We start from the raw sequence: 27,212 nt of genomic DNA, 5'->3' as shown, positions 1-27,212 counted from the left end.
CTATGCTTCCAGATACTAAGTAGTATATTCATTGCTGGAGGAAATCATAACGCCAAACCAAGGGCTGGAATCTTAATGATTCTTACGTTACCGGTTTGGTTCCCGGAAAAATTAAAATTTAGGTTTCGGTTTCTTTTCGATTCTTAAAAAATAAAAAATTTGTTACTTGTTTTGTTTTTTTACTTATTTAAAACAATTTTTAAAACATACTTTCTGGGGACCAAAATTAATCACTTTCAAAAGAATTTGATTTATTGTTAAAATATGCAGATAAAATAATGTGAAATTCATCTGAAAACCAACCTACTAGCCGACAGATATAAATAAATTAGTTGATCGTAATGGCTTCTACGTAATGAAAGGTGTTTTTTCATCCAATTATATTATGAATACGCAAGTCTAAGAATACTAGTAGAGCTAACACCAGATCACATCCCTGTGATTTTCTCATTAAGCTCCAATATAATGAAACTAAAGAAAATGTACAAAACAAACAAAAGAACAAATTGGGACATATTCAGAAGCACCCTCGAAGAAACCATAACTCTTTCAACTCAACTAAGAACAATAACAGATATTTAAATTGTAGAAACTCCAGTAGCTGCCAGTGGTAATTACCTGACTATCTACCCACTGGATATAAGATAACTAGTCCAACAAAAACGCCAAGCGAGACGCTATTTTGGCGGTATTTTATAATATTTTAAAATATATTCATATCATTAATAGTATTATAACTGTTAGTTTTATAAAAAAATGGTAGATGGCGTTACAGAATCATTGTTAAAATCATTAGGTTTCGTGAAACATTGTTGGATCCTGTGAAAGTATTGAAGAATATTAAGAAATCCGCGAGTAAAAAAAACGCATTGGAATGTTTGCACCATATTATTGACATTAAAAGATTCGAAAAGTGACCCACGCTCTTTCAGCCGATTTTCTTGTTTTCAGGGGTTCTACGTTTGGGTACAATGTTAATCGTTGGCCTGCATTTTTAAAAACAGCAGGTGGTAAAACAGTTGGAGTAGTCTTGATAAATAACGGCACATGACGATCGTGCTTCACTTTTTGTCTCTCCTACAACTACTGTAGACGGTTCATTTGGACAAGCCATGGGCAGTTGGTATGGTCTAGTGACTGAGAAGTTTCCGTTACATGTTATACAGATACAATACAAATATTGTAAAATCGCAAAAATTCTTGTGGGTATGTACTGTGAACGTTGTACATCAAGAGCAGAGCATTCACGTCAGACCGCTTTACTGCTGGATTTCCTGGACGTACAGTTGTGCTCTGTTTAGTTACTAGAAGAGTAAACTACTGCAGCAGTACCTACTTATGTACCCTCCACCCTTCTACAGTCCCTATGCTAAATTCAAATTACAGACTTGCGTGCGAGTAACGAGTCACACGATTAAACAGCCACAATATGCACATGCATAAATGCGTAATATTGTGCTAAGTATAATATAGTTTAAAGGGATAGTAGCAATCTTAGCGTACGCAGCGCAGCCTGTAGCCGTTTAATCGTGCGACTCATTTCGGAACGTTATTGGGGCGGAGCTTCGCAGTATCATACGCACATACGCTGTGTAACCACGGACTCAACGCACTTGTTACGTTAGTTGCTGTCAGTTGATATGAATCGTTAACAAGTGTGTTTACGTCGGAATCTTCCAGTTCTTTTATAGGTATATATAAATATATTATTAATATTTTGCCTTGCGATTACCTACGGTGTTATTTTTCTTATGTTATTGTTATACCATAATACAATAATACACCTACGCATTGTGTAGGTTTTCGTGTCTTCGGTTTGTTAATTTATGGTTTTATACTCTCGTTGACGCTTTTCTTAATATCTACGTTTACGAGTAGGTGTTACAGATTTATTTTTTTGAGATTAGACGTATTCCGGTATTCTTTTTTATTATGTCATCTGAAGTTACATAATGTCGGATTGGTACAAAAACTCATTAATGGCAAATACCAATAAATAGTAAAATATAGTGAAATAACGTTCAAAGATTTTTTGAATTTAATTTGTTTTCTTAAACCTTCTTGATTCAATAATTATAATAAATTGTTTATTTTTGTTTTGTAAGATTGGTAACAAACTATAATAATAGCTAATACCCACATACTTAAGTTAAATACATTTTAAATTATTTTCTTACCATAATAATGATTAATGACCATGAATGACTCATAGAGACAAAAATTACCATTAATATTTTATCACAATACAATGTTGTCAATATTTCGTTTATTTAAACACATTAATGTTCGATTTTAATATTGAATTTTTTTTTTTTTGTTTGAACTTATTGTGTAGTGGGATAAGGTCTTAAATTTTTTTATTTGATTTCTTAGATTCTAAATTTTTGTTGCACTTTAGCCAAAAATTTTTTTTTGCAGTTATTTTTTTTTTTGTTTAGCCTTAAAATTTTTATTTTATTTGGATTTTCAATCATTGTAGAGTTGAGTGTAAATTGACTATAAATGATTTTTGTTTCTTAAATCGTTTTCATTTTTTCTGTTATTGTTCTTTCAGGCTTATCTTTATTATCTGTTGACATTTCATCAGATATTAGCTCACTTACATTTATATTTATACATTTATTTACATCTATTCAACGCAAAAAAATGTTCTCCATATTTTTTTCTTTTTTTGCTATTTCTCTCATACTGTTTTAGTTTACTTATTTACATTAGTGCAACATTAAAATTCTAATATTTTATAATATAACTATAACTCACTTTTAAATAAAAATTATTTAAAAAAGCCTTGGTAGGTACCTAATGTTCTTACATTTAAATTTTATAATAAGTCAACACTTTGATATTAGAAATAATAGAGTAAAATTATTATTCTGAACATAAAATTTGGTATGTTAAACGTTACTTATTAAGGGCGGATCATACAATGCTCAGTTAAGTGTCCATTTACGCTAACTGGCGGTTAGTCTAATTTTTAACCGACATCAATTCATACTAACCCCGGTAAAACAATAATGCTCCGTTAGGTTAAGTGAATATTAATGGTTGGATTTCATTCAGTAAGAAATATATAACAGTCGGTTAGCGTTAATGGACACTTAACTAGGCATTGTAAGAATGGTCCTCAAATGGATAGCACATGACGTGTGCATATAAAACATCATCTAATAAATTAATATAATTATTAATTACAATTGTAACTCCTATCTCGGCATTGTTACCATGGCCTAAATGACTTGGTCGCAATTGTCTCAAGGGCCCAAATTGTATTTTTAGATGTGGCTCAATTTCATTTTTTTTTAATTGTACCTATAAGAAAAAAATATAAAAACAATCTGATAGTTTATGGCTGAAAAGTTATTAACTAATAACATTTAGAAAAACATTTAGAAAATAAACGATCCCAATACCTGGTATTAACATAAAATGTACAATCATATTATAAAAGATTAAATTATTTATTCTGTGGTATGATTTTATTTTATACATTCTTATATATGTATGTCTTAACTTTGCGGCATTATTTGAGGATATTGAACTCACACTAATCATGTAGGTACTACCATAAAACCATCACTATGCATCCTAATATTGTCATTGTATGATTTTAATGATCTTGACGTTGTTTTTTAGTTTTTTTTATGTTTAGTTCATATCAAGAAGTGAATTCCCTATAAACAATGGATTTAGATGAGATCCTGAGCAACACTGGATTGGGCTCATATCAAGTGACCGTATGTGCTTTAATGAGTCTAGTGCTCATGTACTCAAACATATCACCACTTAGTTATGCCATTACAGCCGGTGACCTTAAATACAGGTAAACTTGAAGGCATTTTCCTGATTGTATATAATATTATATAATATAATGTAATATTGTATATAATTGTTATATTAGTCAATTTGACTACAAGCTTAACACAGTAATTACGAATTACCTTTAAATTAAAACATGTATGTACCTAGTACATATAATCACTTATACAAATATAAGGTATATTATAATATTAGTGTATGATTTTAATATAATATTATGACTGATTTTGTATTATATTACCTATATATTATTGGTATATTAGTTATATATACATTATGCAAATCGTAATTTAACTAAGTACTATTTGATAAATTAATATACGTAATATTTTTTTTAATTATAGAAGATTTATTGAGTAAGTTGGTTAGTATTCTAAACAATTTTTATTTATTTACTTTAAGTAGTTCATAATATTATAATTATCTATATTATATTATACAAACAAAAATAAATTGATCAATTCTATACTTGTTGTAGTTTTATATGAAAATTCTATTTTAGAGTTGTCAAAATTGAAAATGTCTAAAATCTAAATAAATAATATGATCTATTAAAAACTTGTATAGTTAAAGTTAAATTGTATACAAATGCAGAATTTAATAAGTGAATAATAATTGATAATTCAACACTCAATTTGATTATACATAAAGAAATCAAATGTTGTGATAATTTCTAAAAACCTGTATGCAGTAGTTATTTTTTGGTTTTTAATGTAAGGGTGGTCCTTAATATATAGGTGATAAAATTTTTTTTTCAATTTTTGATTTGAAACCTCTAGAATTTGTTCAAAACATCAAAATAATGAATTGTGTAAAGTTTTATAAAAATTGATCACCCCTAAGGGGTGCTTCAATAGGGTTATAGTTCAAAGAAGGGGGGCTCATCAATTTTTGCAATTTTGGCATAAAATATTTAAGATAGGTAAAAAAGTGCTTTAACAAAATTAAAATATTTTTTAAATATGCTATAAAAAATGTTACTTGTATTTTTTTTTATTTAACTACTCATTCCAATACAAAATGAAGAACTCGTATTTAGTTTATTTTACATGAATACTTCGTACATGATATACTTATTGATAAAATTAACCACATAATCATATAAAAACTTTTCTAATAGCTTTTAAATAGGGCACTGTTAACATGGTTAAAACGCACGCTAATCTGTGCAATATTAATTAATAATTATACCTACTTGTTCTAACTTGTCTAATGATCATACATATTAATGTTAACTTTGTATAAATTCCAATAAACACAAATATATAATGGAACATTAAAGTCAAATTAAAATAACATTAAACTATTTTATCTATACTAAGTATAGTCTATAATACGTGATAATACATGTCATTGTCAAGAATCAAAGTAGAATTTCTTAGATGATTTACTACTAAGACAATTTTAAAAAACCATACCAAATAAAATGTAAATTAATCTGAAAGTGAAATACTTGATAAAATAGATTTTTAATATAATTAAATATATTATTCTATATAATTAATATTTTGTTATTGGGCGCATTTAATTTTTAGTACATTCATGCAAATTAACTTTGTTATAATAAAATAATAAATTACTTTTATAGGTTTACCTCAGCCAAAAGTTGGCCAAATTTTCACAGCACACAACAATATTTTTATTTCATTGATTAATTTAGCGTTTAAAGAAAAAACAATAGTGAACAAAATTATGATTATTTCTAAAAAATAAAGTCATCAATTATAAAAGTTAAAAACTCACTGCTTCCAGAAATAATATTTTTTACTTTAAGTTTATTTTCTAAAATGAATTATTTTAAATCAAAACATAGGAATAATACATTATTGAATAAAATGAATGTTGATTGTGTTTCATTAAAAGATTTAAGACAATAAAATAAAATACACAACTGATATTAAAATAATGATATCAGTGAACCTATCATGAGCATATATTAATGGCACATACATTATTGATTATACATACTTCTTTGATTACAAAATATGGGCACGTCACCCAAAGTCAGGACCTCTGAAGGTGAACAATAATGTAAAATACAAACATTGATTAAAATTAATATTTGAATTATTTAAGTGTTTGTTATTTAGTTTCTAGATTAAAGCTTGATAACAACTAATTATGTACATCAAGCAAACTAGGTGCATGTAGTTTTTTCAACATTTTTTGGATAGAAGGAGCTTTGCTCCAAAAGTTCCAAAAATCTGTACCTATTGAATTAATCAGAAATACATGAATAGTTTTGTCAGTAGTATTAATAACGGCTAATTTAAAATTTTTTGCCAAAAGTTCTCGTGGTGTCCAACAATAGCAGGCGTTCAAGCGATTTCCAATCCGGCAATCGATTTTCAAATACAATGATTTATTATTGGTCCTTTAAAATTGAAGTGCCTAACAACAAAAATATATTATACTAGGGACACATTATGTCTCTCCGAATTCCTATATCGGCTCTTTTTTAAGATAATAAAAGGAACAATACTTTAAATTTTTATAGGATCTTTTTTACATACGTTGTATATATGTACGGCTAAACGTAGGTACTATTGTAACTATCCTTTTAAAAAATTTTCTAGGTGCGAAATCCCGCAATGCGACACCGACAATCCATCGTATAATCCGGAATGGTTAAACCAGACGATACCATATAACAAAATTACCAATGAGCCTTACAAATGTCTCATGTACCGTTATGTATCGCCGACTACAAACGGCACCATCATTTCTGCCAATAACATGTGTAAGCAAGGATCATTCAACGTCAATTCTAAAAAAAAATGCAACAAATGGGTGTTTGGTGAAATGGAAAGGACGATAGTGAATGATGTAAGTCAGCGGTATTAATTATTTATTTGTTTGTTATATGCCTCTGATAATAACCGTTTTGTGCACATAGTTTGGTATAATGTGCGAGGAAAACAAATGGAAACTCACCATGGTGGGAACCATCAATAGCATTGGTCAGATCATTGGCATTCCTTTATCAGGATATATTTCAGACATGTGAGTGTATATTTATTCCGTGTATTTATTATTTCAATTTATTATCTACCTATAAAACCAAAAGCCTTGTTATTATTTCTATTTAGTTTGTTCTATAATATTAAATAACATAGGTACCTACTTTTATTTTTTATAAACATGAAGGTTTGGACGCAAGCATATGGCAATAATAGGATCAGTTACATCGGCCATACTCGGCACGCTTAAATCCTTCACTACCAATTATTATTCATTCCTAATTTTTGAATTTTTTGAATCCATGGCTTCTAGTGGAGTGTATGCAGCCACCTTCGTATTAGGTAAGATATCAAACCCCCATAATCACGAAGTATGTTACAAAATAAATACATATTTTAATTACTAAATTTGTCTTATGTCAAACTTTCAAAAAATGTATGTTGTAAAATATATATTACAGTAGTTGCCGCTAATTGGACTCATGGTTAATTGAATAATTTTCTTATGGGACCTACACAGGTCCAGATTAATAAGTATACACTTAGACAAAATGTGTCTGTTGGATTTACTACACTGATTAATGGATCAATGTGTATTATTAAAAGCATATTTCCAAATTGTTATTTCATTTATCTTGATTTTATTGTATATATTTTATGATAAGTACCTACTATTGCTTTGACCCATCATGTTGAGTTATAAAATTATTGTACTTCATTTATAAAATATATTATTAATTTGTGTTGTTACTTGTTAATAATTAAATTAATTTACTTACCATCAATTAAATGTAGACTGCTATTTACCCAAAATATTATGATTTTAAAGCCAAACAAATGAAAAAAAAAATTGAAATTCATTTAATGAAGAACGATAAAAAATAAAATGAAATTATTATTAAGAAGAATATAATATTTTTTTCCTATTTTTCGTCATCATTTATATTTTTTAAGTGTTAATTAGAGTTTTTTTAAAGTTTGTTCTAGGTTTTAAATTACTTGATGTAAATTTAATTTGGTTTAAGTTTATTAAATTTGAAATTAAGTTTAGTTTAGATTTGGTGGTTCTATCAAAATCATCATATTTTTTAAACTTGAAATCAATACTATGATGACAAAAAATATATATTTCAGGTATAGAAATAGTCGGTCCAAAATCTAGAGTTGCTGTCAGTACTCTGATGGGCTGTTTCTATCCCATCGGTGCAGTCTTAATGGGTTTTGCAGCTTACATGATTCTTGATTGGCGGATAATGCTTAGAGTAGTCAACTTACCCGGACTATTCACATTAGGATATATTTGGTAATTATTAATTATTACTACAATCATATACAAACACAAGTCCATTGCTCATAATATATGATATTTAAACGCACTTGTCTGGATACTATTGTAATATAGGTATGTGCCAGAGTCCTTAAGATGGCTTCAAACCAAAAACCGAATTGAAGAAATGGCGACAGTTCTATCCAGAATTGCTGAATCCAATGGTAAAACTCTACCGCCTTACGTCAATGAAGCATTGATCGCCGATTCAAAAAACACGGTAATAATAATTGATATAATATTATAATATTTGATAACATACATCTTTTATGAATTATAAGTCAGTTAAAATATTATAATACTCGATTGTATATTTGTATAATATAAATAAATTAATATAATATTTTTCCTATTTCATTTCAGTTCAAAAAAAAACAAATGTCTGGTTGTAAATTAATGAGAACAATTTTTGGTTCAAAAGAAATTTTGCTACTTGTAATCAACTGTTCATTTTCCTGGTTAGTAGAGTAATATTACTAATTACTAATTAGATTTATAATATAACAATTTAAATTATAAATTATTTAATGATTTTCACCTTCTCTTTTTGATGTGAATAAATATCTTAATATTATATTTGTATGAATACAGGACTACAATTACATTTGTTTATTACGGCCTCTCGTTAACTTCAGTGGAAATGTTCGGTAACAAATACTTGAACTTTATGCTTGTAAACATTGTAGAGGTACCAGCATTTTTAACATCGTGGTACGTCATGGAACACTTTTCCAGACGATATACCCAAGCGTTTTCATTCTTCCTCAGTGGCATAGGATGTATTATGGTCAACTTAATATCTACAGGTAAGCAAACATTTAATTTTGAATAGTTTTTCACTTCAATAATTATATGCGTGTTATCTATAATATTTAAATATGTGATACATATAGGCCAAAGCATCAATTAAAAAATATATCATCTTATCTAAAATGTATAAAAATAAGATTCAAGACAATATTCTAAATTTAAATTATTTACAACATATAACATGCAAATAATTAATTTTATTTATGTACCTAAGTTTTTTTTTATAGTTATTTAATTTTTAATTTTATAATACATTCTGTTTGTTTATTTATAAACAAGTTATTTTAAATTATGTTTTTAAATAAAGTAGCTTTATTAAAATAATATTGGTTTTAGGTATAATAAACTTCCAATTATATAACTTTGTTTATTTAAAATAAAACTAAGTAGTTACCTACTTAGTTCGTAAATATAAAATTATTGCTCACAACCATATCCATCCTTTTAAAATAATTAACTTTTATATTGGTAAAATAAATTAAAATCATTCAACGTTAAATTAAGTCAATAAGTTAAATTAAAATAATATCAGTGTACAATTCTCTAGGAATAGAATACTTAAATAAATGTCTTTTTATTTTATATATAAATTAAGTTGGTTTAAAAGATAAATATATTTTTATGAGTTAAATATATAACATAGACAATAGACATGCTACCTATGATTTCCTCATACAATTTGCATTAATAACATTTTTCTGATAGTTAAACATTATGTAATATATTAAATTCTAATAAAAAAAGGAAGAAAGTAGGTAACCGCTCTGTTTTATTATGTTTTATGCGCGTCATCACCTTTTTAGACATAAAAAAACTGAAAAATCAAATTCATAAGTTATTGTTAGTGAAAAAAAAAAAAATTGAGCATAAAACCATAATATTTTTATTACGAGTGCCTGAAGTTAAAATTCTAATAAAATTCATTAAAATCACAAAAATCACAAAAATTGGAAAAATATGCAAAGTTAGAAACTCATAAAATTGTTTCGATTAATATCTAAGATTTGAAAATTTAATACAAGATTCCCCTTTAGTTTTCTTACATTTAACACTAAAAGAATACTTTATCAGAAAGCCACATTAAATTTTTAAGAACGTTTGAAGTTAGATATTGGATATTCAACCATAAATTAACAAATTCTCATGAAACAATTTTCTTATTTTGTCGTTATTCAACAACTAATAACCGTAGGTACTTGAAATTTTCATCAAATATTTATTTTATCATTTTCTGTACATGATAAGAATTTCAAAATGTTTTGAGTTATTCATAGACATTTGAAATTTCTAATTTTTTTAGTGTTTTCTTCTATACCTAAATGTCAATACAATTTTATTCTTCGGGTCTAAAAGCTTGAAAATGTAATACAAGGTTCCTTATGCGTTGTTATAATAGCAGTTGAAAAATATTAAAAATCAATAGGCACGGTTTTTTTTTATTGTATTTATAGATCAAATATCGAAAGTATTTATTTTCAAATAAATAAATGTTATATAATATAATAATATATATAATTATAAAATTTTTAATTTTTATAGTTAAAAATTGAAAATTTAAAACAAGGACATTTTTCAAACCAAATATTTGTAAAATTTAATATTATATAAATGTAGTTTAGCGCCCACGTGAATTTTTTAAAAAAAATTTTCGGAAACCTATATGTATCACAACCAGTAAAGAACGATTGTGAAAAGTTGATTACCGGAATTTATTAGTTTTTATGGTATATAGCCTTACGAAGTTCACGATTTTTGGTGTTTTACTCATAACAGTTATAGTTTAATACGCTTATGATGCATTTTGAACTAGGGAAATCAACGTTTTAAAATTATGGTGCAAAAATAATTCTGACTAACCCATGGTGGTTTTTCATAACAAGTCGAGGGATGTTTTTAATTTTAATTGCCTGAGTGAGCGCAGCGCAAGAGTGTATATGAAAATACCATAAATTTCAATTAGCTATAACTTTAAAATAAGTTTGACCGTCAAATTCAGACTTCCCCATCGTTTCCAACACGATTAACTACATAGGTACGATAAAACGCTAAAAAAGGGTGTGTTTAATATAAGTTTCAAACGTGCGGTAAAATATTGTGTTGTACAAATGCGTAAATAACCGAAAGTCGTGAATTTTTTAAGGCTATAACTTAAAAACTAATGATTTCCGGCGATTAATTTCTGAAACATCGTTCTTCACTCGTTAAAATACAAAGGTTACGAAAAAAAAAAATTTTAATTAGCGTGGGTGCTAAACTAAATTTTTTCCCAATAAATTATTAATATTACATATGTATAGGGAATTCCATTTAATGTGGACACGTTGAGACTAAACTCATTTAAGCCCGCATAAAGCCGTTGGCTATATGAACCGAAATTAGTTAAAATACATTGGGAACAGACCATTTTGCCCATATTATGCGGATGCCCATATTAACTGGTGCCCACTCGTGGCTTCAGAAACAAAAGGTGCTAAATCGATTTTTTTGATATAAATGAGTTTATTGGTCAATGGTCTATAATCCAAGCTCACATCCAACTGTGTAGGTTCATTACTTTAGGAGTTATTCTGAACTAAAAAGGCAAGGCTGGAAACCGATTGATATAATTTCGGTTTCGGTTTCGATTTTGTATACCGGTTTTTAATTTTTTCGATTTCCGCTTCAATTTTTCAATACCGGTATTAGGAAATTTCGGTTTCGGTTTTGATTTTGTATACCGGGTTTGAAATTTTACGATTTCGGGGTTGAACCCTTAACCCTTGACCTCATCATAAATTACTGCCTTGAAATAGGGATCTATAAAAAAAAAGCCAATGTCACATTATTTATTATTTTGATGCTGGTAATGTCTTAGTAAAAACATACATTTAATTCAGAACGAAACAGTTCTAATTAAGTGAAAAAAAATATATTAACAACCAAAAGGTTCTATCTGAAGAACTTTTTGGTTCTTACCGGAAATTTCTTACAATTTTGTTTTTTTTTACATTATGTTTTGATTTAAAAAAAACAAATGACTGTTGTTAGAACAACTTTGTGAATTTTTAGATGTACCAATAATTAAAAAATCATTCATTACGAAAAAAGATAATTCAGTTTCAAGTGGAAAATAGTTTAAAATGGCTCTCTCGAACAATTTGATATTTTGAGATAGACTTTTGGTTCTGAGTACACAAATTTAGGTAGAATCCACTGTACATATACATATTATATTTGTAAAGTGTCCATGAGAGAGGAGTTGACCCCCCCCTCTCCAAGAGATACCTTCATATTGAAATCGTTATGTGTACAAAGATCACTGTACACATTGCGATATGTACAATTTCGTATATATTATATATATTATTGTATAAATAATAGGTACACAAAAATGTGATATTCTGTTTAAGTGGTCTTTGAAATAAAATGTACCTATGACGTACGTATTATAATTTTACAGATTATTTATTGATGAAACTATTGATGTTCTTGAGCAGCAAGTATGCAATCACCATTGCATTTAACAACATGTACATGTTCACCGCAGAAATGTTCCCCACCGAAATCCGTATGTCAATGATCAGCACAGTTTCCATGATTGGTCGATTGGGTCTCTTAATATCTCCGCAAATGACGTTGTTGGTGTGTACTTGACAATTTTTCGATACCTAAATTTAGTGAAATGAGAAACGCACATAAATTATATTATAATTATTATTTTATACCGTCAGAAATGCACTGTAATTTTTTAAATATTGTTTCACAGGGCGCCTACTTTGGACAATACGTGCCGATCTTATTGTTCGGAATCTTATCAACCATAGCTGGGGCAACGGTTTTTTTTGTTCCCAGAAACAAAAGATAAAAAATTGCCCGACACAGTAAGAGACATTGAATTGGTCGAAGAAGTCTACATTAATTCATAATTCATATTATTATATTATAAAATATTTTAAATTGTTCATAATTCAACAATAATACACAACGAGAAACCAGTCGTGCCAGATTACATTTTTAAATTAGTTTAATTTTTAATAATGATACAATATTTTTCATAACCTATTAATTATTTTTTTAAACATCTAATGATAAGCAGTAGTATTTTATAAACTTGATGTGACGAAAACAATTTTCTTGGATGTCTCCATAACTCTTGTGTACAAACTTCACCAACTATGGATTTTATACCCAATAAAAATAATAAAATATACACATTTTACAATAAATTATAGATTATTTTGAATGTATACGAATTATATATACATAAAAAATGTATTTATTAACAATTATCGCCCCTACAGTTATTTTATAATTATTTAAGTTAAAGTTTTGTAATATTATATAATTTTTTTTTTTTTTAAAAATCATTGTTTACAAATTTGTATGAGTCTACAATTTTTTATGTAAAACTAATAAACAGTGTAGTGTAAAACACTTATTTTAAAATGTTCTTATTTCATTGATGGTAGAAATAATTGTTACTTTAAATTGAATATAATTTGTGACATTATAGTCATTTTCACTGTATTTGGGGCCTACTTTTCATCCACTAGGCATCATCAGCTGGGATCACTTACCTAGTAGTGACCTATTGTGACCTAAGGGCCGAGCTACGTGGTAACGGTATGTAGACCGAGTTCATAACTTTTGAACACATCAAATAAATAAAAATATTATGGCATGGAGGTAAAGGACAAATTATCGCATATAAATATATTATACACTTACACTTTATAATATAGAATCTTTAATCTCCAAATTCTTTGGTTCTTTGACAATCCATCGCACACACATAGTGGCAAGTGCTGTCAGATATTTGTAATTTTGTTTCATAATCACATTGTAATTACTAGGTATCTCCCTCTTCCAGCAATTGGTGTTCTTGGATTTACTACAGTCATTATTTTTTTTAGATCTCTTATACGAAAAAGGTTCTTAATGTTTCAAAATCCATAATTATTTGTGTTTTTTCTTACTTTCATAACTTTTTGTGAAAATAAAAACGATGTTGCACAGCCAAAGTTCTCCTTTTTATGTGGTGAAAATTTCATTTCCTAGTTATGACTGTAGTCTTCTCGGTTCTTTCCCGGGCCAAAACAGTTTTTGCTATGTCGTACGTATACATATGCCCCAATTCAACATGCATATTTAAACATATGCCACCCTTTAAAATATAACTTTTGCTGCCTTTGGGCATTTCCCCCCTCCCCCCATATTGCATTTCAGTGCATGAATACGTGCAGTACAAATTGATTTTTAGTAAACTATAACCTATCTTTTGTATGACACTAGATTCAGATTGACCGAATGTTTTTTTAATAATTTTTAGTATAAAAACAATTTTCTAAAACCAAAATTTACTGAGTTACAGACTATACTTACAGTTAATGTTGAAATTAATTTTTTTCTCTCTTTTCTAAAAACATAAAATTTTACTTGTTGCAAATTATCGTCAAGGCATTTGCAGGCGGTATGCAGGGTATGCACTTGTTTCAGAATGAAGTTTATAAATAAGTAACAAAGTACCAAAATAACACTTTAAAAATAAAATAACATTATATTTTGTAGCCTTGTAGGCAGAATCAATGCGTATAAGACCTAACAACTAGGTATGTGCCAAGAATAATTATGAAATTATATAATCCTTTTTAATAAACAACATGTCAAAAAAAATGTTTCAAAACCTCTTGTTTTATAATAGTAGAAGTAGTAGGCAAGGCCTTACTGAGAAAGGAATGTTTGGGAGAGGTGGTGAGGTGAGCTGTGAACACCTTCACGCAACACACGACTCGTACAAATACAATTCATCTTAAATTAGGTAGTTAAAAACTCCTCACCATTTGAATCACTGCCTGTTCCACACACAACAATATATACGGTGTCATTGGTTTAACAGATAGGGAATGGATTGGTCAAGTGGCTTATAGTTTGATGCATTCATCATCAGGTATCCATTTGATTTACTAAAAATGGTTTGAATCACATTTTATTCCGTACAGTGAATAAAAAAATCTTTGTCTAGAAAACTGGCCACAGGTATTTAGAAAATTTCATGGAGGGGTCCAGCTAATTATCGAAACACATTTAAGTGGGGGGCTCCCTTGCAGAAAATATTAATATATATATATTAGATGTTTAGATAAGTATTTATGGGGCTGATGCGGGGGGGGAGATCTGGACCCCATGGATGCCCCTCACCCATAAATACGCCACAGCATCTGGCCACTGCACCACTTATTATTGGTACCTACGCCACCTGTTGCCCGATATGACACCATTAAAAATCAATTATCTTACCTAGTATCTTATCTATATGGATCAAACAATTTAAAAGCTCACAAGATTCTGATCAAATAACTCTAGTTCGAATAAACATAATCCTAATAGTAGGAACGTAATAAAAAAAAGATAGAAACGCCGTTACATAATATTAACGCTAAACTTTTATTCTTTTTCTTTTTTTTACTTTTGTCTATAATATTTTTATCTGGGTACCTATTCGGTTAAAAATGTAAATAATATTAGTAAATGTAGACAAGAATTAAAACTCCAACTGACTATTGAGTAGGTACACAATAGATTAAAACAAATTACTCGATATGACAATGTCTGACAACACAATTGGTTATTGATAGGTACCTTATTTGATTGTGTAATTTGAAAGATATTTTATCTCCTTAAATACACCAACTTTCTCGTTAAGATTCACACCTCTATTCTGTATTATGTTTCTACCTACATGCAAACTCAAATGCGCAATTACTGTCTTTTTGAACCGGTGAACCGAATACTAGGAAATAAACTTAAGAGGACGTAACACTGGTATTTGTTGGGTCCGTCTTACAAGTGCGTAGGTAACATGGCAAATTTACGTACAGCAGAACACTTGTAGCTTCGTTAGTTTAAATATTAGAGTGAATTGACATATTATAAAACTTGATGATAACAACATTATCTGTGTTTGCACGTTGGTTTTTTTTACGATAATTCAGTTTTTAAGCGAGTTATGAGCATTTTTAATTTACGGTACATTATATACGCATAACTTGTTAAAAATTGAACTATCGAAAAATTTAAAAACGAAAATATAAACACAGATAATATTCTTACTATCTAGTATCGTAATAAGTCAATTCGCTCTAATTTTTAAACTAACGAAGCGACATATGTTACGCACTGGTAAGACGGAGACAACAAATACCAGTGTCCTCTTAAGACATCTGATTTCTTTTTCCATTCTCCAATGATATGAAATACTATTTAAAAATATTTTATTTAATGTTAACAGCCTATCTATCTGCAGTTTTGGTTTATTTTATTTATGAATTATGTTTACAGTTTACTCCTTAAAATCGTAATTATTTTAATTACCAAGGTACCTAATGTTAATATTGTTATGTAGGTACCTATAACCTATTGTACCTAAATACTAAATTGTATATTATCAACTATAGTTTACTGTATACCATTATTATTTATTTATACCTGTGTATACCTACCTAGTACCTACGCCACTACCTACTCCCTCCGCCACTTAAACTAACGTGGCGACAATATTAGCTAAAAATTACGTCTATTGTTTTTTTAATTAATTATTAACTGTGTTGGTTAAACTTGTTTTGTCTGTCTATAAATATTGAAGTGATAATGAGTAACCACGGGCTTATTAATATATTATGTAAATTATGTTAAATGTAGGTAAGTACTATAGGTATCCGTGCGTTATATAGGCGTACCTACATCTCAAAACGGCATTACACGGTGTAGGTGTTACGAATAAAAAAAGTGTTCTTTTCGTATACTTAGTAAAACGTTTTTTATGTACTGTTCTTTTAATTTAATGTATCATTTCGACGATAAACTAGCTCGCTGTTTGATATTATATATAGAGACTTACTATATGTGAGGTGATATTATGATGAGCGTAGATCGAAATCATTATTCAATTTGATGTATTTAGGTAGGGGTTCTCAAAAAATACATATAATGATACAGGTATTAATTTGTTTTCAGCGGAAACCGGAACATAACATTTAGCGGAAATAAGGTTAGATTTAGGTAAATCTTCACCCACCCCACCCCACCTATCCTATATTCGTTCCTTCCATGGGGTGCCATGCAGCCCCACCATAATAAAGGGCGTCACGCAGCGTCACTCCAGGAAGTGAAGGAAGCTGACCACCACTACTTATATAACCACTGTATTAAAACGCTCTTGTCCGTTCAGCACGACCACGTGCATTCACATCGATTCGCATTTCGCAAATTTTTCTTACATACGCTAGTTATCCAGTCTACGCTACGTACAATATTATTATTGTTATTTGTAAGTATTGTATATCTATTTATTTATTTATTTATTTATTATCTACTGTCCCGCACAGCGTTACCCGTCCTAAAGGTTTTTTTTTTATATAAATATATTTGTAAAAATGTATATACTATACCAGGGATGGCAAATCAGTGGCACGGGTGAAATGGTCGATGGCACCCAAAAGACTTTCATGTGCACAATATATATTTATATACCTTGCAAGAAACTACAGCAGTACCAGGAATAAAAATCTTTCAAGTAATATGAAATAAAATTTTTCTAACAATATTAATAAAAGTTAATTTTTTTCTAGATTATTATCTTTTATATTTCATTAATATTTTATAAAAATTCTCTGGGCTAACAAAATTAATTAGTGGCGGGACTACAAATTTTTTTTTTAATTGTGTCATAAATTGACACGTTGACCAAATTCTATTTGCCATCCCTGTACTATATTATATTATCAACTATTTATATAATAGTAATATAATATGTGACCAAATAGTGGCAACCCCGCTATAAAAAATTTCATTTTCTCGTGAACTGAAAAAAAATTCATATATGAGGTACCTTTCTAATTATTCCGCCCGGCATTGCCTGTGCAAAGATTTGTTTTTTTTATAAATATTAAAAAAATTGTAAAAAAAGTATACACCATATTAATTGAGATACTTCTATTATAATACATACAATATGTAACCAATGGCAACCCTATAAATAAACTTCAGAAATCAAGTGAATATCCAATATTGTAAAAACTTGAACTTAAACGATCATAAAAATTTAATTTGACTTTCTTATAGACATTTTTGTTTCTATGATAAAGGTAGGTAACTTTATAAGGAATCCTGTAATACATTTGAAAATCTTAGATTTAAAAAGAAAATTTTTAAGAATTTCTAACTCAAAATAATTTGCACATTTTCGTGATTTTACATGTTCACGGTTATTAATTTTTGATTTACAACAAATTAAGAAACCACAAAAGTTTTATCTGTGTCCTGCTTTATGCATTCCTGAACTGTGTTGAAATGAAACAAAATGAAATTTGGTACAGGATAGATTAAACCTTGGGAAAGAAGATAGGCTACATTTTGTCGCGAAAAAGTGTAAATAGGACTATTCGGGGGACGTTCTCAAACAGGGATTTTGAGATTTGTTGTTTATAAATGGTTGCTATTGGTTTTAATAATAATAATTTTTATTATTAATGCGATAAGCCTGTATAATTTAGCACAGAATGTTATCGATTTCAAACCACGGTTTCGAGGATCATTTTTTTTTAAATTTTTTGATAATTTAGAATTTAATTTTACACTTACGTACGCGCCACGCGGGGTCCGCGAACTATTGCAAGCAGATAGATTACTTGATAACTGATAATATACTGCTCGGCGCTCGCATAATAACAAGCGAATCTTAACGCGGACAACGCCGGCCGGGACGGCAATAAATTGAAATATCCGCAGCGTGTTACACCTAAAAGGAGTTGAACCATCACAAATACCTGGCAATAGCAAAGCATTGCTGTGTCAGCTAGTTCAATTTATAAATTATAAAAATAAAATTATAAAATTTAAAATGTTTACTCTGCAAGTTAAAAGAATATTTTTATCAATTTATTTAAATTTAAAATCAAAAATATGATATATATATAAAATTAAAAGAATTTTTAATAACAAAATAATTTTCAAATTTTCTCGATTTTGACGAAATCCGTTTGTATATTTTCTTCACATGCTAATAAAATAAATATTGTGGATTTAAGTTCAATTTTATTTTATCCATTGGATATTTTAGTACATGATATTTTGTCCTAATACCCATGCACCCTGCATGCAGTGTCCGGGTAAACATTTAGGGTCACACCTCACCTTAGACATATACCTCAATTTTAGGTCCAACGTAGAGTTTTAGTGTGTCTACTGTATATAGACCTGCAAAGTGAATAGCCCGTACATTTTCAGCCCTGTCCGGTCCATCAATTTTATCCTCAGGCCTGGCCTGACATATTTTTTTTTAAGGCTGGTGCATAACATTTTGTTAAAAAAGCCCTGTCCAATCTTAAATTATTTTTGTATGACCGGCTTAAAAATGTTGTAAAAAATTCAACATGAATTCTACCATTATTATTTGTTATTTTAAATTATTATTATTAATTTTCGAAGAAAAGTCCTTAAAAAACCCGGTCCAACAATTGATTTATTATTTGAAATCCTACCCGGCCCGAAAAATTGTACAAAAAAAGCCCAGGCCCGGTCCGGAATAAAATTCCAATATTTAAAAAAGCCCGGTCCAACCCTTGATATACTATTCAAAGTCCAGCCCGGCACAACTTAAAACAATTTACAAAAAAAGCTCGGTCCATTCCTTTATTTTATTTTAAAGGCCTGGCCCGGTCCAAGTCACAACGGGCCGTGCTTTTTGAGGACCGGATCGGGCTGGTCCGGCCAATGCTGGTCTTTACTATACTGAAGTACTGCCTAAGATCTATTTAGAGACGTTTATTAGAATGAATATAATAATTATATATTTACATGAATAATTTTTATAAGTACGTGTGATATACTTTTTGTAATATTTCCATGTATTTGTTAGGATTATATATTTATATGTGTTACGGGCAAAGTATACAATTTGGGCATTTCATATAATGTTCGGGCAGTGGCGTACGCAGGATTTTTCAATGTGGGGGCTTGAAAATTAGTTACAATTTAATTTTGTTTTATCCAGTCCAATGATTTCAGACGTTTATTCGAGGTATTTAAAAATTTTTGTAACTTTTCAACTTTTCTTGTAGAAAAAATGCTCTGATCATAAGATTTGATGCCCAATGTATGTTTTTGGAAGCAAATTGGATCTAGTTGGTACTTTTAGCAGGTCAAAATTGAAAATGCTCAGTGATTTTTAAAATAATTAGAGAAAAAAAATGAAAATTTTTTAAAATTGTTGGGCAACCAGTTTGGTTATACCATCCTCGCTTGGATTGTATTTGATTAGTTTAAATTTTTTTTCTATAATTGTCAATAAAAATTATTTATCCGGTCAAAAAGCTTAAAAATTTAATACGTACATTTTTATTATAGGAAAAATATTAACAATACATAGGCATCATGCCCAGACAGCAATTTTATGATTAATAATATTATTATAACATTGTAATAATGAATAATATTAGTATAACGTTATTATAATACTATTATAATATTATTACAAAATGCTGTCTGGATGGTTATTTTTTATAAGCATTTAAAGTTCAAATTTCGTCAAAACCACAGTTAATTTGTATGACTAGACAATTTAATACAAGGTCTTTCATACAAATAGTTCATACTTTTACCGAAAAATTACAGATAATTTTAGGAAAATTGGTATGCAAATACAATGTTTTTTCAAAAACGAATTCATTCTGGTCAGATGTATATGAAATGTACGTCTTGCTTACTATAGTTGACAGTTGAAACTTGATAAATATTATACGGACAATGAGGGGGGGGCTTCAACCCATTAACCCCCTCCCTACGGACGCGTAAAAATTTATAAAATGCCCTTCGTATATTGGGAAATATAGATAACGGATGATATGATTTAATGAATAATTACGTATATTTATATTATTAGAAAATATGATAAGTTTTTTCAATTTTATTATCACTTCTTGTCGCAAGTATTGCTTCCGTGACATTTTGATTTATATAGTCTTTCCGCTGCTTTGCACTTGCACTTGCACTTCCGTGTTTTACATTTTTGTACTACACACGTATAGCCCTGACCACCCAACTTCAAATAACTCTTCATTATGTACATAGTATTTAATTATTTTCAGATACTGGTACAATTAACTTGTTAACATCAGAAACTTTTAACTCGTCATATTTTTTTAGTACCTATATTATCATTCAGTTCCTTTTAGATTCTGAGCGAAGCGATGAATGTATTAATTTTACAATGATGTGTGTTTTTGTTTTTATTTTTTTTTTAATTTTTTTTTAATTTTTTAATTTTTTATTTTTTATTTTTGTGTCTGTCATCACCTTTTAGGACAGTAAAAGTGCTTGGATTTTCTTCAACAGTAACTTTTCTGATATGAAACTGAATCTAGTTGGTATTTTGGGGGTGTTAAAAGTAAAAATTTCCTAGTAGTTTTCAAAAGCGACGTGAAAAACAAAAGAAAAATTAAGGAAAAACGGGAATTTTTACGCAAAATCTATTTTCGAGAAAATCGATTTTGGTTTTAGGTGTAACTCTAAAACAAATGACCGTAGGGACATACAATTTTGACTGAATGTTTATATTAGCATTTTCTATACACCATAAAATTTTGAAAATATTTTGACTCTTTTTGGGCTGTTTACGGACATTGTCAGTTTTCAATTTTTTTAGTTTTTTTTCTATAAATATCAATAAAATGTTATCTGTTGAGTAAAAAAGCTTGAAAATTTAATAGAAGGCTCCTAGGTTATTGTTTCATAGGCAGATGAAAAAAATTAAAAATCCTTAGTCACAGTTTTTATTTATAAGCATTTAAAGTTCAAATTTTGACAAAATACGGAAAAATCACGAAAATTATTTTGAGTTGAGAATTCATAAAATTTTTTCTTTTTAAATCTAAGATTTGAAAATGTAATATAAGATTACTCATAAGTTTGTCTACCTTTATCAAAAAAAAAATGTCTACAAGAAACTTAAATTAAATTTATATGAGCGTCTGAAATTTATATTTTTACAGCATTTGATATTTACTCGATTTCTCATGTAACAATTTTTTTATTTTATTGTAATTAAAAAACGAATGACTGTAGATACTTGAAAATTTCACTGAATGTTTATATTAGCATTTTCTATACACCATAAAATGTTGAAAATATTTTGACTCTTTTTGAGCTGTTTACAGACATTGTCAGTTTTCAATTTTTTTAGTTTTTTTTTCTATAAATATCAATAAATTTTTATTTGTAGGGGTAAAAAAGCGTGAAAATTTAATATAAGGCTCCTGATATATCGTTCTAATAGCAGTTGAAAAATATTAAAAATACATAGGCACAATTTTTTTTTATAAGCATTTAAAGTTCAAATTTTGACAACATTTATCAAATTTATAATTTATTAATTATTTTGTGGTTAAAAATTTATAAATTTTATAAATTTTTAACTTTTATGGCTAAGGATTGAAAATTTAAAACAAGGCTCCACGTAAATAGGTTATATATAAATTACTTTATTCAAAATAATATCATCAAATATACTTGGTAATATCACAGGCCGACTGACCGTTTTCGCTCAGAATCGTTTTTCTTATGCAATGATATTATATTCTTGAATTCAAATTTAACACCATCCATTACAGTGACCCACTTGTAACCTACTGTACAGCAGAGCGACATCCACTTATCCACCTTTTTTTTTAAATTATTCTTTAATTGATTTATATGTGAAATTAATTGATCATATTTTAATTTGGTAGAAAATGAAGTATTTGAACCTTTTTTTTAACAAATTATTAAATCTTCATTAAACTTTTCCATATTCCAATCAGTAGGAACGCAACTGAATCAATTAACCTGCACTATACAAACAATTCGCGGTTACTAAATAGTTTATTTTCCAGAATAAGTAAAAGGTTGATTGTGGCCTTGCACGATAATATTATAACTAAAGACCGGATTTATATTCTCTTAAAATACCTTAAATATGATGCTAATATTCTCGAAAAAACCTTAAAATATTCTCATTATATTCTCTTAAAAATTTAAAAAATATGCTAAAATATGCAAAATATACAAAAAAAAAGCAAAAATATGCAAAAATAATCAATAAACATCATTATATTTACTTTAATATGCATTTAAAATTTTTTATTTTTCAATTTTATATTAATAGTGAGTTAATGTGAGGTATTTAAAGTTTCGTATTCTAATGGAATATTATTGCACTTTAGTAAGAGTTGGAAATGATAAAATAAAAAATTGTAAATGTTCAAAAAAATTTTTTCTGGGTACCGTAATAATAAAATTAAAAATAAATACAAATTTTTTCTCACAATTTACGAAATATTCCAAAATATGCTAAATGATTTAAATATTCTCTAACCCATAAAATATTCTCAAATATGCAAAAAAAACTTTTTTCTATGCATTCAGAATTGAACAAATCATCCACATTTTTTACTCTCATAAGACTGCATAGACCCAGTAACGATATGTAAAAACATTTAAATCCGGTCTATAATTATAACTTATAATATTATATGTCACATATAATGTGGACTGCCCCATCGTAGAAATACCGATAAGAACAAACAAACTAGCTAGTAGCTACAGATAATAAATTGACTTTATTTATCTAAGTTTTACGATTAAATATTATATTCATTAAATCATATCATCCGATATCTATGTTGCCTAATATACGAAGGGCATTTCATACATTGCCCGGACATTATGTAGAATGCCCAAATTTTATACTTTGCCCGTAACACATGTATATATATATTGCAAGAGGTGTGTTTATAGAATAATTTGTAAGTTTACACACATAATTTATTTTTAAAAAATGAAATGAAATTAATACATACTTACTTATAAATTAATAAAATAATTAAATTAGTAATTAAAATTATAAATTGTAATGTAAATGGTGATGATGATCTTCTGATATCTTTGTATCATAGTGATATAAATAAATCGCATGTTCATCGCATAATATATGAATACACATTATTAAAATAATAACAAAATCTTAAATTAATTATCGGTAGGGTACTTATATAGAATATATATTGTATAAATAATTAATTATCTAATTTATTAGGTCAATTATTCTTCTGGTTGTATACAGTAGTTGTTAAAATGTTACCGTAAATCACCAATATTTTAACACAAACGGCACAACTAGCCCTAATACTAAGCCACTAAGGTATTGTCAAATAGAACCAAATATAAGAATCGTGTTTTAAAATTTGGTAAACAACTGGATCCAACTACTGGCTTTCAACGTAAGTTTAAATGTTTAACAAGTACCTATTACACACGTAACTACCTAGGTAGGTACGCTCTTTAATTTTAACATACCTACCTTTAATTCGCATCATACTTATTATTTTGTAGGTTAAATAACAACCATCTTACATCCAGCAATGACGAAAAAAAAAGAATTACTAATTCCGATTAGATTAATTCTAATCACAATTTTAATAGGGTAATATAACTTTCATAACATTTTAATTAAAAATTATTATTTAAATATTTTAAATATTGTTTTTTAAATGAATATATAACATTATATTGTCTGCATATTTCAACTATAAAATATATGTATTAACCCAATTTAATTTATTATACTATAGAGTGAAAAGTGATGAACATATTGTGGTTGACACGGATGGTGGTGCTGATGATGCAATGGCAATTTTGCTTCTATTAACAGCAAATACCAACTACAACGACTCATATTTCAATGTTGTGGCAATAACTTGCGTTTATGGTAACTCTGAATTGAGCAACGTAGAACAAAATGTGCTCAAGACACTGTCAATTGCAAATGAAACAAAAGTAATTATGACAAAAAAAAATAATATATTTTATTGATATCAATTTTAAACCAAGAGTTTACTTTGTTCATAGATCCCAGTCTACTCAGGTGTTTCCAAACCACTGACCCAGAATCATACATCTGATTATTTCTTTGGTAATGATGGATTTGGTGATTTTGAATTTAATCAAGAAATCACTGGTAATATTGATAGATCAAAGCATGCAGTAGTTGCATTAATTGATTTAGCTAATAGATATCCTGGTGAATTGAGTATACTTGTACTTGGACCAACCACGAATATCGCGCTTGCAATATCACTGGACCCAACATTTGTTCATAAAGTCAAGCGTTTTTATGTCATGGGTGGTAGTGTTTCTGGCTATGGAAATAGTCGTCCAGGTGTGGAATTCAATTTTGGCTTGGATGCAGAGAGTAATTTTATATTTTTCAATTCAACTGAAGGAGTGGATATTTTATTACTACCCTGGGAGGCAAATTTATTAATTGAGATACCAATGGTAAAATGTGAATAGTTAAAAATGACTAAATAATTTATTGAAAACTTTTTTTTTTTTTTTAGTCATGGAGAACAGATATACTTGGTATTATTGAATCAAAATACATGACATTTTTAAATAAAGCAGAATCAAAAATTAGAAAATCACGAACTTGGCAACCTTGTGATTCCTTAATCGTAGCTGTAATGTTGTGGCCAAATTTGATTACAAGTTCTTTTCTTGTAAATATAACACCAATTATGGCTGGTGAAGCACGTGGTGGGCTACTTGTTGATTATGCACAAGCAACAACTAAACCAAAAAATGTTGAAGTTATAGAAGGAATCGATATTATAGAGTTCCAAGATATTCTTATATCATATTTTTCAAAAAACTAAAATTAAAAAAAGGTCTTGGTCTTTTTGAAGAGTTAACATAAATTATGTGTCAACTGGAATATCAAAATATTATCATTGATTGTTTAATTAATAACGATTATTGTTCATATAAGAGGACGTCGAACCCACATAATATATTGCCTCTGTCTTACACGGCATAAGTAACACATTTTTGTTCACAAGTTTCAAAAGTGTGCTAGTTTTGATATTAGAGTGAATTGACCTATTATACAATTCGGTATAAGGTAAGATTATTATCTAGGGCCCTACGTACGCTTTTTTTGACATGTATAAATGATTGTTTTTAAGTAGGTACCTAAGTTATGATTATTTTAATATGTACAGATTCAAAAAGGTCATAACTTACTTACAAATAATAAAATCAATAAAAACCTAGTTAATAATCTTGCCTTAAAATGTATAATAGGTCAATTCACTCTAATATTAAAACTAACAGCACACTATTGAAACTGGTGAACGAAAATGTGTTACCTATATCGAGGTATATAAGACGGTGATAACAGATACAGGTACCACGTCCTTTTAATAATTACATTTAATTATAAAAATAATAAAATAGGTAATGCACCTGTATCTTTTAATTACAATAAATTATTACCAATATGTCTTATTGTATCTGATCTACGATTCTTTTAATATTTATTTAGATTTAAAAAGAAATAGTAAAATACATGATTCCATTGCCAAGTTTTATTTGATTACCTGCCTATGTAATATATTATATTATTTTATTTTATTTAAAATAATATCTTCTCTGCATTAAAATACGGTGTCTAATAACATATGGCATATGATAAAATCTGATAATGATCATATAGCATTACGTAGACCATAGTAATATAATAATATTATGTTATTTTTAGAACTTTCTATACTAAAAATAACATAGATAGTAAGAAGTAAATATAGTTATAAATAAAAGTTAAAAATCTAAAATTCTCAGTGACAATGTAGAAAGTTACTAAACGAACCAGTATAATAATATTAATTTTCTTATAATATTTAGTTGACATCAAGTGAAATAATATTTCAAATAAAATAAAATATAAATATAATATATTTCTTATCACACAAATATGAAACAAGAGTATAAAGCATACCTATATATTATATTATTATTATAGATTTACAAAAATACTATTTTGTATTTGTTTTAATGTTTGAAACCATTTAGAATCAACAATACATTTGACCACCTATTAATATTTTATACAATTTGAAAAACATCATAAAAACATTTATTAGAAATCTGTAATAATTAATTTGATGAAAATTATATAAATATATTATATTGTAAACTGATATTTGTACAAAATCATAATCATAACTTACAGGGCTCTTGCCCTACCTAGGTACTCTAATATTTAAACATAATATATTTGACTTCTGCGTATTTCTGCAGCTCTGGAAACATAAACAAGAGGAATAACTATAGCCAAACATGGACTTATTTACAATTTTAACTACACTAATAGGTACTCAAGTATTCAGTATGCCTACTTTATGTATCTGTGCTTTATCAGCACACAGTTGCATCTAAAAGCAATTAATTCT

At 28.1% G+C, this 27,212-nt stretch overlaps 2 protein-coding genes across 3 annotated transcripts; both read left to right on the top strand.

The window, feature by feature from the left end:
• The first annotated feature begins 1,608 nt into the window (after positions 1-1,608).
• Positions 1,609-13,180, top strand: LOC132936598 (organic cation/carnitine transporter 2-like). Of its 2 annotated transcripts, none has more exons than XM_061003352.1 (11): positions 1,609-1,691; positions 3,634-3,820; positions 6,393-6,642; positions 6,713-6,819; positions 6,964-7,118; positions 7,911-8,079; positions 8,179-8,323; positions 8,467-8,561; positions 8,695-8,909; positions 12,353-12,534; positions 12,659-13,180. In XM_061003352.1, the coding sequence occupies exons 2-11, from the start codon at positions 3,681-3,683 to the stop codon at positions 12,755-12,757; spliced, it is 1,557 nt and encodes a 518-aa protein (XP_060859335.1). In that variant the 5' UTR covers positions 1,609-1,691; positions 3,634-3,680; the 3' UTR covers positions 12,758-13,180. The 2 variants fall into 2 exon arrangements, with proteins under 2 accessions (XP_060859335.1, XP_060859336.1); XM_061003353.1 differs by having other exon boundaries at positions 1,647-1,691; positions 3,650-3,820.
• Positions 13,181-24,344: 11,164 nt separating this feature from the next.
• LOC132940856 (uncharacterized) lies at positions 24,345-25,637 on the top strand. The gene is made up of 4 exons (XM_061008651.1): positions 24,345-24,406; positions 24,555-24,759; positions 24,832-25,260; positions 25,323-25,637. The coding sequence occupies exons 1-4, from the start codon at positions 24,345-24,347 to the stop codon at positions 25,635-25,637; spliced, it is 1,011 nt and encodes a 336-aa protein (XP_060864634.1).
• Positions 25,638-27,212: the final 1,575 nt, after the last annotated feature.

This window comes from Metopolophium dirhodum, chromosome 1 (assembly GCF_019925205.1).
Source record: "Metopolophium dirhodum isolate CAU chromosome 1, ASM1992520v1, whole genome shotgun sequence".
NCBI classification, from domain to species: Eukaryota; Metazoa; Arthropoda; class Insecta; order Hemiptera; family Aphididae; genus Metopolophium; species Metopolophium dirhodum.
This window is presented reverse-complemented; position numbering and strand designations above follow the sequence as displayed.

Bases quoted from the DNA above. Each gene is read 5' to 3' on its own strand.
- LOC132936598 (XM_061003352.1), top strand. From the start codon at position 3,681: ATGGATTTAGATGAGATCCTGAGCAACACTGGATTGGGCTCATATCAA. The intron at 6,643-6,712 runs GTAAGTCAGCGG...TTGTGCACATAG, and splicing joins AAAGGACGATAGTGAATGAT to TTTGGTATAATGTGCGAGGA. The intron at 12,535-12,658 runs GTGTGTACTTGA...ATTGTTTCACAG, and splicing joins CTCCGCAAATGACGTTGTTG to GGCGCCTACTTTGGACAATA.
- LOC132940856 (XM_061008651.1), top strand. From the start codon at position 24,345: ATGACGAAAAAAAAAGAATTACTAATTCCGATTAGATTAATTCTAATC. The intron at 24,760-24,831 runs GTAATTATGACA...CTTTGTTCATAG, and splicing joins CAATTGCAAATGAAACAAAA to ATCCCAGTCTACTCAGGTGT. The intron at 25,261-25,322 runs GTAAAATGTGAA...TTTTTTTTTTAG, and splicing joins TATTAATTGAGATACCAATG to TCATGGAGAACAGATATACT.